This window comes from Mastigoproctus giganteus, chromosome 8 (genome assembly GCF_048544385.1).
Source record: "Mastigoproctus giganteus isolate SK-2022 chromosome 8, ASM4854438v1, whole genome shotgun sequence".
Classification (NCBI taxonomy): domain Eukaryota; kingdom Metazoa; phylum Arthropoda; class Arachnida; order Uropygi; family Thelyphonidae; genus Mastigoproctus; species Mastigoproctus giganteus.
Genome location: NC_143582.1, coordinates 10,912,617 through 10,932,571, shown reverse-complemented (window position 1 = coordinate 10,932,571; position 19,955 = coordinate 10,912,617). Strand labels below are relative to the sequence as shown.

The 19,955-nt window shown below is 35.3% G+C and overlaps 1 protein-coding gene across 1 annotated transcript in view; it reads left to right on the top strand.

Annotated features, from left to right (window-relative positions):
- Nucleotides 1-572: 572 nt before the first annotated feature.
- The window catches only part of Pex7 (peroxisomal biogenesis factor 7), a 51,878-nt gene continuing 32,495 nt past the window's right edge, over nucleotides 573-19,955 (top strand). The window contains exons 1-3 of the mRNA XM_090378983.1: nucleotides 573-875; nucleotides 10,242-10,417; nucleotides 14,328-14,363. Of these exons, the coding sequence (XP_090235109.1) occupies nucleotides 764-875; nucleotides 10,242-10,417; nucleotides 14,328-14,363 (324 nt within the window). The 5' untranslated portion in view covers nucleotides 573-763. The remainder of the gene's footprint in view (nucleotides 876-10,241; nucleotides 10,418-14,327; nucleotides 14,364-19,955) is intronic.

Genomic DNA, 19,955 nt, shown 5'->3' with positions numbered 1-19,955 from the left:
ATGGTTCGAGAAACATTCCTAGGATTTCCAAATCTACTCGGCCTGCCTAATTCTGGATCTGGATCCAATTGAAAACGTCTAGGATATGTTGGAAAGGCCATTTCGGCCCCGCAGTTCTCTACAGATCACAGTACAGCTGCTGTCAAATATTGTGATCGATGAATAGTTAAATCTGTTTGAGGGATTCTGTTAGACTACCCACCAGACACCGAAATCTGTGACATGAAGTATATGGACTATATTTCGGGGAAAAAATTCTTACGAGTGATGTGTGCTAATGCTAATTCATTATTGATTTGATATTTATTTACAAAACTCCGATAAATCAAACCAATTTTTGATGAACAGTTGCATCGCAGCACCTGCAAACCTTTTCATACGAGGGTGACATCACACTTTAACCCGGTATACGGCCCACCCACAATTTTTTCGTCGTATTTTCATCACTATTGCCCTCCCCTCCCCCCCCCCCGATGAAGTTTGAGAACTGCCGCCTTTTGGTATTTAAAATATTTAGTATATCTTGTTAGTTCTGCTTCCGAAAGAGGGCAGTGCAGTCTTTGTAAACAAATACGAGGAAGCGATATGAAACATAAAAATGTAAAGAAATAATGGAGTGCATGTCACTTTTTAAGGAATTAATGGTATATGTTTATTTTACTTATCCTGAGGTCTTATGTACAAATATTCGTCATTCACGCTACGTTCTAGCTGAGCCTTCAAAACTAGCGCCTCATTAGCTTCACGGTCTTGACATTACAAGATGTACCCTTCAGTTTTTCGTACTCCTGGCTGTCATGGATATGGTGTTAAATTTTCTCCTTTTCATCCACAGATTTTAGCTTGTGCAGCATGCCAGCATTATGGCATCGCAGGTTAGTATAATCGGCTAAAAAAAAGTTTCTAACATTATCAGTTAAGGTGAACAGTAGGCGAGGTTACAGATCAATAAACATTCGCATATGATTTCTGCGTTTTAGAGGGTCTTTCTCGACATATAGCACATCTCACCGGTCTATATGTTGAGAAAATTTTCGTGGTCCATCCATAAACTGCACATATAACTATGTATTTTATTCCTTTAACACCTGCGACAAAGCATTTTCTGTTTCAGGGATCAGTGGCATAGCCAGAAACATTCATAGTGAAAGTCGATAATTTTAAAATAGAAAAAGGAATAATTATTTTTAGAGGATTGTTTTCAGTGGAAATGACGGGGACAAAGACCCTTCCTACCACCTGACATTTTTCAAGTCATAGTAAACAAATAGAAACATAAGTTCTGCACACTTGCATACCACTAATGGAGCCAGAAAATTAAATCTGAAGGATATCTTGGTGGATTACCATTCGAGAAACTGCTTTCCCCATCCCCCTTTCCCTAATTAACAGCTTAAGGGTTTAAAACGTAGAACTTGGATCCATTTGCAATCTAGATGTGAAATAAATAAAATTAATTATGCTTGACTTCATTCTCTTAGTTGAAATGGTAACATTACGTTGTTCTAATATTGCATCTGTAATAATCAGAATTTCCATAATATTAAGTAAATTGTTATTTATGAATAGCAGTGCTATCTCACAGGGCTTTAGTTATATGACAAAAAACTTACAAAAGTGAAAATTTCAGCAAAACCCACTAAAAAGCATAGTGGGTTGTTTTTTGTACCCCATAGACTCTTAAATTAATAGTGAATAAATAAGTAATGAAATACTGCATAATGTGTGTCATGCATGCGAATTTTTTTATATTTCAAATTTAAAAAATTAATATATACATCTCTTAAATTCCGTGTTTTTGCACCCTCTGATACAGCTAGGTCAATTGCTTCACATTAGCTACGACTTTGGTAATACCATACAAGAATTAAAGGGCTTTAATAATTGGTTGAGCTACATGTCATCAACCCTTTGAAAGCATAATGTAAAGTAGTAGTCATCAAAGTTTTGTAACTGGCTAATTTTGCACTCTTTGTGAAGATTAAATATTTTGTCTCTTAAACTCCAGCCCTGATGGAACAGACAACTGTGTGTCCCATTGACAGTTGCACTGGTTGCCCCACCCTTGCTGTGATTGTGTGTGGAGTTAATAATATCATAGTCTCTCCCTGTCCAGATTTCATTTCATCATTTACTGCTATGACAGTGTCCCACGTAACCCAGATCTGTAGCTGTTGGAATGAATGGGAACTCTTGCACCTGACTTTACACCAGTAGTGACCCTGTAACGAAGTTATATTTGATTTTGGTGTAATGGTTTTATCTGAGGCATTACAGAAGTCCACGCTTTTCCTGCACATGCCAAGCCAGCACACATTTAGATAAACAACAAACACATCTTTCCATACTTAAATGCTTCACATATTTAACCTTCCAATACTTGTGCCTGCAATTTAAAAAGACACTTGTGAGGTGTGGTATCTCACTAAAACAAAAGGTGGTATCTCATATGCTTATGAGATACCACCTTTTGTTTTAGTTATGAGAATTAAATTTTAGCCTTTTTACTGAATTGAAAATAAATAGTGATATTTTAATAATGACTTGCTAAACACAGTTCAAAAATATTGAACTAAAATAAGTAAGAGAAAACAATAATAATAAATTTTTATTGTATTTTTTTAATATCACTCATCCATGGATTGAAATGCAAATGCTCGCAGGGCACCTGGTAGATGTAACATGAGTGTGTCTATTTTTGTCAGCTGTTTCACATTTAGCTGGCGTTACCGAAGTTGTACGGAAAGATTAGACACCTGTTGGTGGGTGTTTCACAGACACCACATGGGCACGGAAATTGCCTAGAAGAAAGATACACTTGCCTGTTAAATGTAAACAAAGAAATTAATGTTTCATATTCCATAATATATCAAAATGAAAACAGAAAATACTGCTTAATGAGTTAGAAAATATTGGTAGACAAAGGTACACAGAAAAATATGATTTCATTTACAAATTAAAAAAAAAAAAAAAAAAAAAACAGAAAAATTTAAAACAGTGGCCTTTCTCAGATGCCACATCTGAGAGATGCCACTAGCAGTGGAAGTCAAAAAAAAATTAACTGAACTGACAAAAAAATTCTCCAAATTATTAGAATTACCTTGTAAGGAGGGAGAGAAATAAATAAAACTTTTGATGCATCCTATAAAATTATGTGTGAAAATCAGGAAAATAAGATCATCAGTGTCTTATATCCAAAAATTGGATATAGAAATGAAATTGTGTGTGGTTACAAAGCAATACATAATCTAAATGTCAGAGCATCGGTTTATAATCACCATGAACATTCAAGCAATTATTTCAGTGTTTGATGAAATTTTTTAAATCTCTGTCATAGAAATGCATAACAGCATTAATAATGTATCATTACTGGAAATTCAATTCCTAATTGATGATTCAAGCTGTACCATATGAAATGTCAAGCATATCATTGTCTTTTACAGTTACATGATGTGTCTCTTTAATGGTGTGTGTGTTCAGCTTTGGCAACATTAGCAGCAGTGTTTGGTGTATGGGCAACTAAACTGTTTATCCTGCAAATTGCTTCTTCCTTCCTTAACATAGTTGACATCATTTGAAAATATATATTTTGCAAACATTGATTCACCATGCACAACCATAATTTGTCATATTCTGCAACTGTCTTTCCTCAATTTGAATTTATGCCCCCCCTCAAGTGTGTAATCTGAGCAAGAGGAAGAAACCCATCAGTATTGAGCTTGTTCAAACCATTCAAAGCCTTAAACACCACAATCAGATCACCTCGCTGGTGCCTAGTCTCCAGACACTGTAATTTGTAAAACTTAAGCCTTTCCTCATAAGAGCAACCCTTTGTTCCGTTCACTAATCTTGTTGTTGTCCTTCTCTGTACTCGTTCCAGCAGCTCTACATCCTTCCTAAAATGAGGCCTCCAGACCTGTATATATTACTCAAGGTGTGGCCTGACCATTGCTTTATACAAGGGGATAATTGCCTCCTTATTCCTGCTAGAAAAATTCCTGTATATCATTGACAAGACACCATGAGCTACTCTTGCAGACCATTTTCACTGCTCAGAAAACTTCATATCTGACTGCACAATTACCCCAGGTCGTTTTCATTTACTACCACCCTGAGTGTAGTACCACACAGTTGATACGTTACTCTGGGGTTACTGCTACCCGTATGCAGTACTTCATATTTGTCAATGTTAAGCTTCAGTTACCACCTCTTAGCCCATTTGCTCAACTTTTCTAGATCCTGTTGCAGTAGTGTACTGTCATTAGTGTCATTAACAACCCTGCCAACCTTTGTATCATCTGCAAACTTGGACATTAAGCCTGTTATAACTTCACCAATGTCATTGATAAATAAAAACAATAATGGACCCAACACTGAACCCTGGATGATTCTGCTAATAACATTAGTCCATGAAGAGCAGTGTCCATTTTTTACGACTCTCTGTCTTCTCCCACTCAATTATCCCTTTATCCATAGCAGCAACTTGCCCTTAATGCCATACTTCTCCACTTTGTACAGCAGTCTTCCATGTGCAACAGTATCAAAAGCGTTCCTGAAATCCAAGTATATGATATCAAAATTAGTTTTTGTATCCAGTTCCTTTGTGGCCACATCGTAGTATCCATTTAAATTGGTCAGACAAGACTTCCCCTTAACATTTAATAATAATAGAAATAGCTCAGACACATGCTGTGTCTGAGCTGTTACTGCTGTCTTGTCTAGGTGATCCTGTATCAACTCTTTAACCAGTGACTCCATTAGTTTTCCCAGAACAGAAGTTAAACGAACAGGTCTGTAATTATTCGTGTCACCCTTTGATCCCCTTTATGAATTTAGGATAGATTTGCACATCTCCAGTCCGTGGGAACCTCCCCTGAATATAACTTGATAGATACCAGCCACCCCAGGTGCCCTTCTTATGTTTAACATCAATAATTTCTCCTGCACTTTGCTCCCAGTTATTACAAACACACAAAGCTCCTTTGTAACATATGACAAGGGAGCAAAATTTTGAAGAAACTGGTCTGTGATTTGTTAACCAAAATTCTATATTCAGGGTGCACTTAAAGAGTGAACCACACTGATCTGAGAGGTGGTTTTTCTAAATCTGGTGGCACACATATAAGAGGGTTGCACATTGTAAAGTACGTGGTATGCATCTTGATAATGACTGGTGTCAAGGCAAAAGACCTACAAGCCTTTAATTCTACAAGAAATTCATGGATGACTTTTGGATGAAAAAAAAAAAAAAAGATCAGAGGAGGATTGGAGGAGAATTAAAAATTTAGCATTACTAATTTGTTGCTGTGATATGATTGTTTGTTTTATTATGAGTTTGATCTTTTATTACTGTTATGGTGCAATATTGGAATTGCATGCTAGACAGTCTTGTTAGAAAGATCGAACTCTCTAGTGGTGTTTGATGTTTTCTAAATGTTTTTTCTTTGGGTAAGCACACATTTCATTTGGCTACTTTTAAATTTCAGATCCAACCTTATATGAATGATAATGAAACTGAATGCAGTGCGACAGAAAACTGTTTTATTATTTTTTTTTTTTGGCATTGTTTTACTCTCAGTAAACTGGCTGTACTTTTGTGACATGTTATGATATGTGAATTGAGAATGATTTATCTTCTCTCTTATAAGTGTTACATATTTTTGTTATTTATTGTATTAAATACACAAAGAACTCTGATTGGCTACTTAATTATAGAATGGTTGTATTTTTCTGACTTTTGGTAGAGGGAACAGGGGACCCCCCCCCTCCCTTCAACTTGAGCTACTTGTGGGTTTTTCAGCTCGGAGAACATTAAAATCAGCGAGCACACTTCTGTAAACAAATAAACATTTTTAGATATGAAATAACTGTCAATGCTGTTCCAATAACAATTTCACTTTCTTTTTTTTTTTTTTTTTTTTTTTATTATTTAGCCGTTATTAAATCACAGTACCTGATTGCTGTAATGCGATTTGTTGAAAATAATTAGTTATGTAACCTAGCGAAACATTAGCCTATTGCATTAGGTTAAGCTACTTTATTATTAAAGTAACAATAGCTAATAATTAAGTAAGTAATATAGCTTAACAGTTGCTTAATTGTTAAAAGTATAAAAATAAAAATATAGTTTCCCAGTAGTTACAGTGAAGGATGATAACATTGCAACACAGACTCTGGTTGTTAATACAGAAATGTGATTTTTTTTTTTTTTTTTTTGTAAAAGTGGACAAAGTAATGATGCAAAACAAAATGATATTTTGAAGGTTACTGCTTCTTATTAACAAAATGAAAGCAAAGCTTTCTGTAACTAGTCCTGTACAGATGAGGCTATCATATCAGGCACTTTCATTTTAAGGTGTCATTAAGGGTATCCCTTGGTCAGTGCCATACCATCATAAGTATGGGCTTCCTCATACAATGTAATTAATTTACATTGTATTCTTCAAGGAAGAATTTGGGAGAGGCACATTTGATGATGGGAGAGAGTTTTTTTTATTATTTTTTATTTTTTTCCTGGTAGATGCAGATTAAGTTGGCTTTCTAGCATCATTATGCCATTTTAATACTAATATAAAATCCATAAATAGGCCCTCTGTCTATATAATCCAAAATTTATAGAACTGGGAGTGAACATCACAATTGTTCTGATTGAAAATTGCATTTTCAATTAGAACAAATTTGATTGAAAGGCAAATTTCCAGTCCCACTGGTCACAGATGAACCGGGATTCTTAGCCATGTTTTCAGTAATTTAATAAATTCATTCAAGAATTTTTTGGGTTGAGATGAGTGAACATTTACTCCCACTCTGTCAGCCGTTATTCGCACATGACACACAGTGAAAGTATTTTTTTAAAAATTACATACAGGGGCTTCAAAAAAATTTAACACTTATATGGGGTTATCATTTTTAATGGAAACAGAATGGATAATACACTGTAATATGATAGCAAATGTATGTTCATAGCTTCAAAGAGTCTCCACATGTTTTCCATCATTGCTGGTCCCAAACACATGCCTGAAATCTTCTCCAAGGTAGTATCACAAGAAAATGTGATATTGTTGCAATTATATTTTCAATTTTCTGTCAGGGGTGTTGCACATCATGGGGCTTGGTTGCATAAACATGTTCTTTTACCATACCTCACAGCCAGTAGTCACAAGGCATAAGGTCTGGTGAATGTGCTGCCCATTCAGAGGCCCTCCTCTGCCAATCCATCAAGTCGAAGTTTACTGTTAAGATGGGCACGGCCATTCAAAGCAAAGTGGGATGGAGCACCATCCAAATAAAAGTATTTGGTAAGTCAGATTCATAGTGGCTGTTTGTCTTCTGCATAGTTCTCCAACATGTGCAAGAAGTTGCCACTTATTGAGTGTGGCGTTCTGTGTAATATATAGTACCTCTGTAATTGTCAGAAAGTGAGCCGGTTTTGATGACTTTGTTGCAAACGTGATAAATTGTCAATCTCGATATTTGTTGTGAACCACTGTGGGTGACTGAAAGACCTCCATCCATGCAGAAACTTTTCTTTGCTCCAAAGTCAATCTTGTTGCTATTTCAGCCAAATGCAAAGAAAACCAAAATATTTTCTAAAGTGTTAATATTTTTTGAAGTACTCTGTGTATAAATATGTGTTAATCAGTAATGAACAAATGTAGTCTTAGTTGATGACCAGCATTATGGATAAATATCATTAAAATGCTTAAATGATTTTCCTGCATTTTAGTTCCAATTAACATAACCCTTTTAATATTTAAAAATAATAATTACAGTTTGTGATATGATAGAATATAGTTTGAATTTGCTGTTAATTAATAGTGGTAAACAAATTCAGTAACTTTTTTTTGTTTCTCTTGACAACCAACATTGCTGGTGCCAAATACAGCACTAAGGAGTTGCCCAAATGGCATAAGAAAACAGTTTAATTTACCCTCTACTGGGCATGATAAAATATAACATTAGCAGGCATGTTGGTTGACTTTTTCCACCATTATTATGCTTGTAATAAAGGCATGAAATAATTGAAAATTGTTCTCTTTTTGAAGACATTTTTAATTAATTGTTTTAAAATACCTCCTGACATGCTTTACATTTGCACTTTAGACATGCTTTTATAACTTGTTTATTAATGCCTGCATGTGGCATTATCTTCACTGTTGGTGTGTGAAACTTGAAATAAACAAGAATCAAAAAACCTGCAAGCTTCAGTGGTTGGATAACATTAGCATTAGAAGAGGCATATGATGCAAAAAAGCAAGCTTATACAGCATCAGCAAAAAAAAAAAAAAAAAAAACCCTTCCCATTTCACCCATCCATTCGCTCCAATTGTTTGTCTATTTCTGCCTTGAATTTATTTAAGCTGTCAACTTCTACAATGACAGATAGAAGTTTGTTCCAGCAATCAACCACCCGCTGGCTAAAGGCAAATTTTCACATATCTATTCTACAACTGTCTTTCCTCAATTTGAATTATGTCCCCTCAGGTGATTAATCTGGGCAAGAGGAAGAGTCCCATCAGCATTCAGCATGCTCAAACCAATCAAGGCCTTATACACTTTAATCAGATCACCTTGCAGGGGTCTAGTCTCCAGACACTGTAATTTGCAAAACTTAAGCCTTTCTTTGTAAGAGCAATTCCTTGTTCCATTTACCAATCTTGTTGCCCTTCTCTGTGCTCCTTCCAGCAGCTCTACATTCTTCCTAAAATGTGGCCTCAAGACCTGTATACAGTACTCAAGGTGTGGCCTGACCATTGCATTAAAATGATGATAAATGTGAACGACATCTGACGCAAGCAAAGCATCATCATTGCAATATGATATGCTCAGACATGGAGCCAGTGCACTTGACTGGACAATAAAAAAAGCTGCTAATCTTAATTCACATTTTAGAGCACTTGATAATTATATGGAGAAGCTTAAAAGCCTAAAAATAACATTTTCTTTTTTTTATATCCACATTTCTTCAATAACAAAACAGTTAGTGATACAGGTCAAAAGTCAATCCAGTGACGAAGAAAAAAAAAACGAAACTAAAATTCACATTGACATTGATATCACTTTAATAGATATTTTTATTTTCAAATTTAGGAATTTTTTGTGGACATTAACCACTAGTGTGCCTGGCAGAGGTCTAAATGTTGCAGAAGTATTATGGAAAAAAAATCATCATAAAGACAAGCATGGCTGTTGCAGTATAATTTAAAATTGAAGCCCTTAGCTATATGCCAAAGGCCTCTTTCTGCACTCATTCAGTTTTATATAAAAAAAAAAAAAAAAAAAAAAAAAAAATAGTTTTCACATAGTCCCCCACCCAAATGGAGTGAATGTGGTACACCACTCCTGAAAGGTTGCCTGTTCGGCATTTAAAGTTCAATATGACTATGAATGTGTTGTAGAGCAGAAAACTTGTTCCAGTTGTTATTGGTTTTTAGGTGCATCCACAACTTAGGTCATATTGCACCATTCTGTATTTTGTCTGTCCAAGTGTGTTTTCACAGGCTGATATGCAAGTTGGTCAGACTGATAAGCCTGGAATAACTAACAGAGGAACTCTACTCCCTCTGCCTTAGCTTGGCTAACTACTGCCCCGATTAAAGATGCCAAGTCTTTAACAGGACTGGAGGAATTTCTGAATGTAAAAGAATCAGACAAAATAACCCAGACCTTTCCAAACAAGTGATAACTGCTAAAACACTTTACTGTCATAGAGTATAGACAACTGTTAGCACAGATGCTATTACAAATGAAGGAAAAGTAAAGCTGGAAATATTGTCAAGAAGTAGAGTTCAGTAGTCCAGAGGAATCTCCACCAAGATAATGCCAGGTCTCACACAGAATGAGGTCAGTGAATACCCACAGAGGGAATCTGAAATGAAGTCTCTTCCACAGCTCCCTTACCACTCATGAGTGGTAAGGGAACTGTGGAAGAGCCTTCCACAATATGATATGCTTTTTAAGGTGGTGTTATTTCCAAATAACAAGGATGTCATTGAAGCCATCCAGTTATGGTTCAAACAACATAACTTCTTCAGAAAAGGCATTTGAAAGTTAGCAAAAAGATGATAGAAGGAGATTATCTTGATGGGTAACACTGTTTGAGTATTGATTGCATTAGTAAATTTTTATTAAAAAATTCTAATTCATTAATATATTCATGATATAATTTATAATATATTAAATTGCTTTCTTGAAGGTAATAATACTGTATTTATTTATTAATTATAAATTTTTTTTTCCAGGAATTGGCAAACTGTTTCTTCTGCAACATGCACCAGAAGGCACTGTTAATCCTGTTGGAATATATGAATGGAAAGATGGATTATTTGACGTTACATGGAGTGAAGTGAATGAGGATACAGTTATTACAGCTAGTGGAGATGGGACAATTCAGATATGGAATATAAGTAAGCCACAGGTATGTGTCAATATTTTCATTCATATAACTATTTGTAATGAGTATGCATATTATTGTCATTATTTGCTACTTTTTTCTGAAATCATATTTAAAATGTTTTAATGAATTTATTCACCATTTCAAATGGCGAATAAGTGCATTAATATTTCTTTCATCTGATATGTTACGTGTGTCTTGAAAAGACAATGTAACATATCAGATGAAAGGAAGATTATAAAAAAATGGTGGGGCATTAATCTTTGACCCATCATATCCCTAACAAAAACATAAGTGATTTCATGGTGTGTAACAAATGACTATTTTGTATAAAAATTTAATTTTTAACATTTCTGTTGAATTGAAAATGGTGTTTTATTAATTAGGATTTATGTAATTTATCCCTTTTTTCTTTATTTGAGATTTCTTGGAGCTGTATGCATTTTTTATTCGTCTTTTATCATACCCCATTGCTCAATTTCCAGTTTTTATCAGAAAATCACCCCTTTCCAAAAAGGGAGTGCTTTTCTGATTGGCTGTTTCCAACTTTGGTCATTTGACTATAATGTATCCTTTTTTTCTTGGTTTTTAGTCAATTCTTTAACGATTAGATGCAATGAAATATCCATGAGTTAACAGTGAGTGAATAATTTATCGGGGTAGCTTTAAACTGTTCACAGAAATTTTTCATACGCATTCAACTAATAATATACACTGGTGTTCAAAAAAAGTGCATCACCCCTTAAAATTGTAATTGACATCTGAATAATTTAAGTATATGGCAACCTTACAGATTGCATCAGATAACAGTGACATGCATAGGTGATGACATAATATTGCATCAGCTTTTACTTTCAACTATAAAAGCACGCTCTGCAAGAGTTGCAGTAATTCCTTGCTTGAGTCAGGATGGCGAGTTACATGCAATTAGTGAAGAAAGAGTGCTATTGTTGCCTTACGTGAGGAAGGATATTCTTCCCATCATATTGCTTATAGAGTGTCTTGTAATCAGTCGACAATGAGTAGATTTCTTTCCAAACTCAAGAATACTGGTTCTGCTGATAGGAAAAAAGGAACTGGACGCAAACGAGTATCTATGCCAAAATAGGACTGCATTTTGAAGCGCTTATGCCTTAAAAACAGTAAAGCTTCTTCATCTGAGCTGAAAAGAGAATGGGAAGAACAAACAGGAGTGGTAACAAGTGCAGTAACAGTCAGAAGATGCCTCTTCAAAAATGGACTTGTAGCCCGTTGTCCTAAGAAGCCCCTCCTCACACAAAAAAAATGAAAAAAAGCCCAATTAATTTGGTGTAAGGAGCATGTCAAGTCAGTTATTTTCTCGGATGAGAAGAAATCCAACCTGTATGGCTCTGATGGGAAGCAAACGATTTTCCATAGACGTGGTGTCTACAGTGAAATTCCCTACCAGCCAAATGGTATAGGGGTGCATTTCGTATTGCAGAGTAGGTCACCTGCAGTTTATAAAAGGTTTCGTAAATGCCAATGGGTACCTGGCTATATTGGAAGGCAAATTAAATTGCTGCTTACCATTAGAGACCATTTCAACCTGCCAAGTAACTGCATCTTTCAGGATGATTCTGCTCCTTGTCATTGGGCGAAAAGTGTAAGTAGGCACTTCTGTATTTACTTTAGCTTCATTTCTGCATTAGAGGTTCGACAACAAAGTGTTTACATTTGTTACAGGGGAAAAAATGGTTGGAAGAATGGTCCATTACAACTCTTAGCTGACCAGGAAACAGCCCGGACCTGAATCCTATAAAGAACTGTTGGCATCGCATGGAATCTGCAGTTGCAAAGACCCTTTGTGAACTTCAGGAAGCCATAATTCGTGTTTGGAACCATGAACTATCAGTTGATTATCTTCAGAAATTGATCTTGTTAATGCCTCAACTGTGTGCTACTGTCATCAGGGCCAGAGGCGATTCAACTAAATATTAGTTTGCACTTGGTGAACTTTTCATTTTGTTTTCCATTTAAAATGATAAACTGAAGCAAACTGAGGGCTTCTGATAACATTTCAGCCATAATTGTTGTGTTTACCAAAACTGTTGTATAGTGGTTGCAAATGCTCATTTTGGAATATTTTGAGAGCACCTGTCAAATATTACTTAGTTTTGCCTTAACTATTAATAAATATCTTTTGTTTATATTTCTATTTGTGATGCTAGTCATTTATGTATCATACCATCGTGAAAAAGGGTTAGAAATGTGTTCCTTGAACACCAGTGTATATGCCACTACTTTTTTTTTTTTTTTTTTTTGCTTCTGTTTATATTTAACTCTTTGTGGATTACATATATATGGTATGTTTATGATTTTCGTGTGAGAATTATACAGTTATTCTAGCATGACGTGTTTACATTGTCAAGGTTTAATTTTGAAATGGTCATTATAATTTGGCTGTTTATTGGCAAATTTTTTTGGGTCATCCAATAGGTGCCACTATCTTTTATCTATTTCCAAGTAGATGCAAGTTTATAATAGATGGCAATACAAAAATAGCTTTGAAAATTGGAGGTATAGATTGCATTTCTTAACCATTTTTCTCTGATTTGGCTGTTGAATTTGGGTGTTGAATCTTATAGTTGATAGTCTAGTGTAGCTCAGCTTGCACTTTGCCAACATGTTGTAGCTCTTGAAAGTAAATACAGTTGTAGTACATAGTTGATGGATATAGCTAGTTGCATTTCCCTCTGTTTGTTGTTATTTGGTTTTTAGGAGCATTAGCAACTAAGGCCATATTGCTCTGGGAATATGTGATGGTCATTCCCTGACCTTTCCGCATCCTCCGTATTTGGTGGTCACGGGCTCGAACCCCGGTCTAATCAAGAAGCGTGTGCTGTGCACTGCTGCTCCTTCCCACCTGGCTACGGAGGCGCCGCATCTCCCTCTCTATGCATATGTTTATTCTTGAATTAAACAAAAACTGCTTGAAGGCTGTGCAAGAATCCTTTCATTATGCTGTGATATAATGATGCTCTCTTGGGAATAAGTAGTTATTTCAAAGGTCAAAAAGTAGTCCAGTAGTAAGGAGTAGTAGTTTTTGGGATGACTAGACAGGCCCATATTATAACAGACATAATTGGGGTCACTGAGTAGTAGATATACAAGAAGGGAAATAAGAAGGGAAAAAAAAAAAAAAAAAACTTGGCCAAAAGACAAAAACAGGCTCACATCACACACAGTAAAAAATCTCATTCCATGCTACCCTTAGCTGTAGCCAGTTAAGTGACCAGAGATTAAAACCACCCTTAACTGTAGCCAAGGATGGTTTTAACCTCTAACACCCTACCCTTAGCTCTAACCAGTTAATTCAAGTTAGAGGTTTCCCAAAAGCCCCTGACTAATGCTAGGAAGGATCACACTGAGAAAAAAAAAAGTACCTTGAAGATGAGAATAAATATTTTATAGAATAACAATTGGTAGTGCGACTGATGAGATCAGGAACTGCCAAAATTTTGAAAACCAGCTGATACTTGTTCTGCCACGACACTTCTTAATAATATCGCTTTTTTGTTTCGTGGTGAAGTCATGCTTAAGTATTTTTCCGTAACTCCTAGAATTACAGAATTTCCAGTTTCTGTAACTCTAGGAGTTATACAGAAACTGGAAATATTTTCCACAAAATATCTAAATAATATAGAAAAGTTATGAAAAGATGACAGTGATTACAATGATATTTACTTGGCTTCTTTTTATCTTCTTAATCTCAAGACAAAATTTCTATTAAAGCATTAGCCACATTGATAAAATAATTTAAAATAGGTTTTAAATTATTTTATTTATGATTGCAGTAAATTTGAGTTCTGTTTTTCTCCGTAGAACATCTAATTAAATGTAGTTATTTAACTATGATATCCTCCTCCTTCCCCAAAAAAGATTATTATGCCTAAAAATATCTTTATCTTTATAGATTCCTATATCTGTACTTGAAGGGCATACCAAGGAGGTGAGTATTAAGCATTATTGTATGACACTTGATATTTAGTTTTTGATTTATATTTAAAAATCTGTCCTTTGATTAACTTTGAATTTACCTAAAATAAAAGTTAGAAATTTCAGAAGTGTGCAAACTAAGGGAACAAATATGCAGGAATTACAAACTATTTGTTTAAAACTAGTGATGGGCATAATCAAATGATTACCTTAATTGAATGATTAATAATTGATTATGCAAATCATAAGAATAGTAAAAGAGAGAAGAAATATAGAAAAAATAAAGAGTAAGAAGAGTAAAGAAATTACAAATATATGTGTGTGTGTATATATATATATATATATATATATATATGAAAATTTAAATTTTACAATCAAATGTACATAAAAATTAAAATAAATAATTACATATGGCAAGAGAAATGTACAGATATAGGAAGATTTTGTATGATATTTGACAAAAGTCAAATATCATTTCTTACAAAAGTACACAATGTTACTGAGATAACTGTGTCTAATTTGATGTAGTGCATTGACATTGTTAGATTTGTGAACTGAAAGACCAAAAGATGAATGATAAGATAAATAAAAATATGATAGAATAAAGGCTTTCATCTGCCCCAGTGTGCCATCTCATCAGGAACGACAAGGTGTTGGCATCCGAAACTAAGTGACATGGTATTTCACTAATTTCTAAATCTGCCTAAGGGTTGGGTTGAAAACCTATGCTATCAGACCACTTACAAACAAATTGCACTATTTATTGAAGCCAGAGGACAAAAAGAAAGCAAGATGGAACTCCTTTGATGATCTCTCCTGCTCAGCATCCTCTAATAAAATTAATTAAAAGTGGGATCAGCAGAATTAATCATTTATGGAGTAAAACAAGTATATAATAGTAACATTGATTAAATTAATCAGAATAAAATAAAATAAATTGTCTTCTTAGTACAGAAACACACCAGTTTTTCATGTGGGCAGGAGAATAAAACTTTGAGAAAAGAAGAAAACACTGCACTGGCAGTAGCTCATTGAAAGATTCAGCTTAGGTTAAAAATAGTAAAATAAGACTTTCTCTCTAAGGAAGTAAAAAACATTAGATATAATGTATACATCCGAGGTTAAACTGACGCTGAGTCAGTTTTGCCCCTACTATGGAATGACATACATGAAGTGTATGTATGATCACTCTCGTAAACTCTGGGTTTAGAACCAAAGCTCTCATTCACCTGTTGAAATAATTTAATTTCTTCTACATCTACTTGGAAAAACTGCAAAAAATGAATAAAATAAAGATTAATTCTAATAACAGATTAAAAATTAACACTGTACTTCACATAAATTTTCTTAACCAAAAAATAACACTATATCTTTTTGCTCTTCCATATATATTTTATTTCTTTCATGTTTTGCCTATAAAAAAAATTATGTAGAGTGCAGTGGTTTCATAATCTGGTATTAAAATTAGTTATTTCCCACATGTCTTTTTTTTTTTTTTTTTTTCAAGAAATTAGAAATTCAAATTACTATATAGCAGGGGTGGCCAAGAAGTCGATTGCGATCTACCAGTCGATCGCGGCTTTAATTTCTGTCGATCACGATGAATTTTAAATAAATATAAAAAATAGATTAGTCAAAATCTAAATGTTATTATTATTATGCGCCCCACTGCATATACTTATTACAAATCCGTTGAACCACATGACCACTCTTGTCGTTGCGCAGCCGGTAGACTTGTCTAGTGAAAATTCACCCAGTTATGTTGAGGAGAGCATAGCGTATGTGTTCAATTCTTATTTGGCTTACTTAATATTAATAACTGGACAGTGCTTATATGTTAATTTAATACCCTTTGATTTAAAATGAATCCTACGAAAAAGGGTAAAACGTATAATTTTCATCAAGAGTGGGAACTAGAATACTTTTTTGTAATGATAAAAGAAAAATGTTGTTATTTGATTTGCAATGCTTCTGTGGCTATACCCAAGAAAGCAAATTTAGAAAGGCACTTCAAAGCGCTCCATGGTCAATACCAATAGGATTTTACACCTAATAGTGACCTTAAAAAAAAATAAATTAAAAGAACTTAAATCCAGATTATTTGCACAACAAAATTTCTTTGTGACACCTAACTTACAATCTAAAGCAGTAACTGTAGCATCATTTAAAGTGAGTCATTTCTTGTAAAAAAGTGCAAATCATTTTCTGAATGTCAGCTCATCAAAGACATGTTTTTAGAAATAACAGATTCTCTTTTTGAAAATTTTAAGAACAAAAGTGGAATTAAAAGTGTTCTTCAAGATCTACAATTATCTTTAAATACTGTGATACGATGCATCGAAAAAATGAGTAAAAATGTGAGCGAACAATTGCGTGCTCATATTGGTAATTGTGTGTCCTTTTCTTTACAACAGATGTCAGTGATATAGCTCAGTTGCTCGTTGTTATTTGTATGGTTTTCGATGATTCTGCCACTAGAGAAGAACTGCTGGGTATGGTTTTGTTAAAAGAAAGAACTAGAGGTCTTGATATATTTAACAAATTCAAAAATTTTATTGAAAAAATTAAATCACCACTATTTAAGCTCGTATCAATAACAACAGATGGAGTTAAAGCAATGGCAGGGCATCTTAACGGATTCATCGCATTATGCCAAAAGGATGATGAATTCCCAGATTTTTTGAGTTACCACTGTATCATCCACCAAAAAGTTTGTTATTGTTATTTGGTTTTTTTTAGGCGCATTAGCAACTAAGGCCATATTGCTCCAGGAATATGCGGTGGTCATTCCTGACCTTTCCGCATCCTCCGTATTTGGTGGTGACGGGCTCGAATCCCGGTCTAATCAAGAACAGGGAAATAGAGTGGGCCAGTAAATCAGAGTCTTATAATGTGGGATTTTAATTTCCCAGATATTGACTGGAATTTGTGGGTTGGTCACTCACACACTAGCAAGGCTTTCGTGGATTTATTGGATGATTGTTTTCTAAATCAGCATGTTCGGGAGGCAACTAGAGGGAGCAATACTCCTGATTTGATTATCAGTAGTGATTCTTCATGCATTAAGAATCTGCAGGTACAGGAACCACTAGGTGGCAGTGATCACAGTGTGCTGAAGTGGGATTTACTCAAGGAGGTAACTACCATCAGGGATAAAGGGAAGGGTTATTGCTTTCGTAAAGGCGACTACGATGGTCTGAGACAGTATTTAAATTCTATACAGTGGGACCAACTGCTGATGTTACCAACAGCAAACTCAAAATGGGAAGCATTCAAAGAACTTATCTTGGAAGCTACTAGGTTTTACATACCAACTAAGAAATATTGTTCAAGGTTCAGGCCTAAATGGATGTCAGATGAACTAATGAGACATATGGCAGAGAAGAAAAATGCATGGGATACATATAAATTAACACGTGACATAGAAGCCTATGATAGATATAAGTTGATCTGTAACTAAGTTACAAAGGAGGTTAGGCAGGCGAAGGCAGATTACGAGAAATCTTTGGCAAGGGATGCAAAGAAAAACAGCAAGAAGTTCTTTACTTATGTAAACTCTAGAAGGAAGGGGATGAATCAGATTGGTCCACTTGATATCGATGGTTCAACTGTTCACGATCCTGCTCAGGTAGCTAACAAACTAAATCAATATTTTGCATCTACATTCACACATGAGGAGTTATTCAGGAAGGGGAATGCCATAGATGAAGTAAACACTGGCAGTGAACTAGATGATCTTGTAATAATTGAGAGTAAAGTGGAGGAGAAATTGTTGAAGATAAATACAAGAAAGGCACCCGGGGTGGATGGGATCTATCCAGTTATATTAAAGGAGGCAGCAAAGGAAGTAAGCAATCCGTTAGCCATAATTATGAGAGCTTACTTGGACTCAAGAGAGATACCCACAGACTGGAGATGTGCAAATGTAACCCCAATTCACAAAGGAGGATCAAAGGCTGACACAAGTAATTATAGACCTGTGAGTTTAACTTCTGTTCCAGGAAAATTAATGGAAGCACTGGTTAAAGAAGCACTGAAGGATCATCTTGACAAGAATTCAGTTATAGCTCAGACACAGCATGGTTTTGTTAAGGGAAGGTCTTGCCTAACCAATTTGATTGGATACTATGATGTAGTCACAAAAGAATTGGATGCAGGGAATAACTTTGATATTATATATTTGGATCTTAGAAAGGCTTTTGGTACTGTTGCACATGGAAGACTGCTGTACAAATTGGAGCAGTGTGGCATTGGTGGCAAATTGTTGCTATGGATAAAGGGATGGTTGAGTGGCAGAAGGCAGAGAGTGGTAATTAATGGACACTGCTCATCGTGGACTAATGTTATTAGTGGAGTCCCTCAGAGTTCAGTGTTGGGTCCATTGTTGTTTTCTGTATTTATAAATAATATTGATGATGGTATATCAAGCTTAATGTCCAAGTATGCAGACGATACAAAGTTTGGCAGGGTTGTTAAGTACGCTACTGATGCTATGCTGCTGCAACAGGATCTGGAAAGGTTGAGCAGATGGGCTGAGAGGTGGCAAATGAAGTTTAACATTGACAAATGTAAAGTACTACATATGGGAAACAGCAACCCCAGAGCAACGTATCAACTCTGTGGTACTACACTGACAGTGGTAGAGAATGAAAAGGACCTGGGGGTAATTGTGCAGGCAGATATGAAGTTCTCTGGCAGTGCAGACGGGCTGCAAGAATAGCTCATGGTGTCTTATCAATGATATACATGAATTTTTCTAGCAGGGATAAGGAGGTGATTATTCCCTTGTATAAGGCAATGGTCAGGCCGCACCTTGAGTACTGTGTACAGGTCTGGAGGCCTCATTTCAAGAAGGATGTAGAGCTGCTGGATCGAGTACAGAGAAGGGCAACAAGGTTAGTGAACGGAACGAAGGGTTGCTCTTACGAAGAAAGGCTTAAGTTTTGCAAATTACGGTGTCTGGAGACTAGGCACCGGCAAGGTGATCTGATAGAGGTGTACAAAGCCTTGAATGGTTTGAGCATGCTCAATGCTGATGGGATACTGCCTCTTGCTCAGAATAATCACCTGAGAGGGCATAAATTCAAATTGAGGAAAGACAGATGTAGGATAGATGTGCAGAAATTTGCCTTTAGCCAGTGGGTAGTTGGTTGGTGAAGAGACTTCCATCCCTTGTTGTGGAAGTTGATAGCCTAAATAAATTTAAGGCTCAGCTGGAAATGTATTTCGAATGAATGGAGGGGTGAAGTGGAAGGGGTTTTTTTTTTTTTTTTTTGGGCTGATGCTGCATAACTTGCTTTCTTGCATCATATGCCTCTTCTAATGCTAATGCTAAGAAGCATGTGCTAAGTACTGCTGCTCCTTCCCACCTGGCTACGGAGGTGCCCAGGTTTTCAATATATATTTAGTAATGCCAGCAGTGATATAAGTTAAGATATACGGTTCATCATATAATTGCTGTGCGATTTAATTATACAGTCAATTCAAATTGAGGAAAGACAGTTGTAGGATAGATGTGCAGAAGTTTGCCTTTATCCTGCGGGTGGTTGATGGCTGGAACAAACTTCCATCTGTCGCTGTAGAAGTTGATAGCTTAAATAGATTG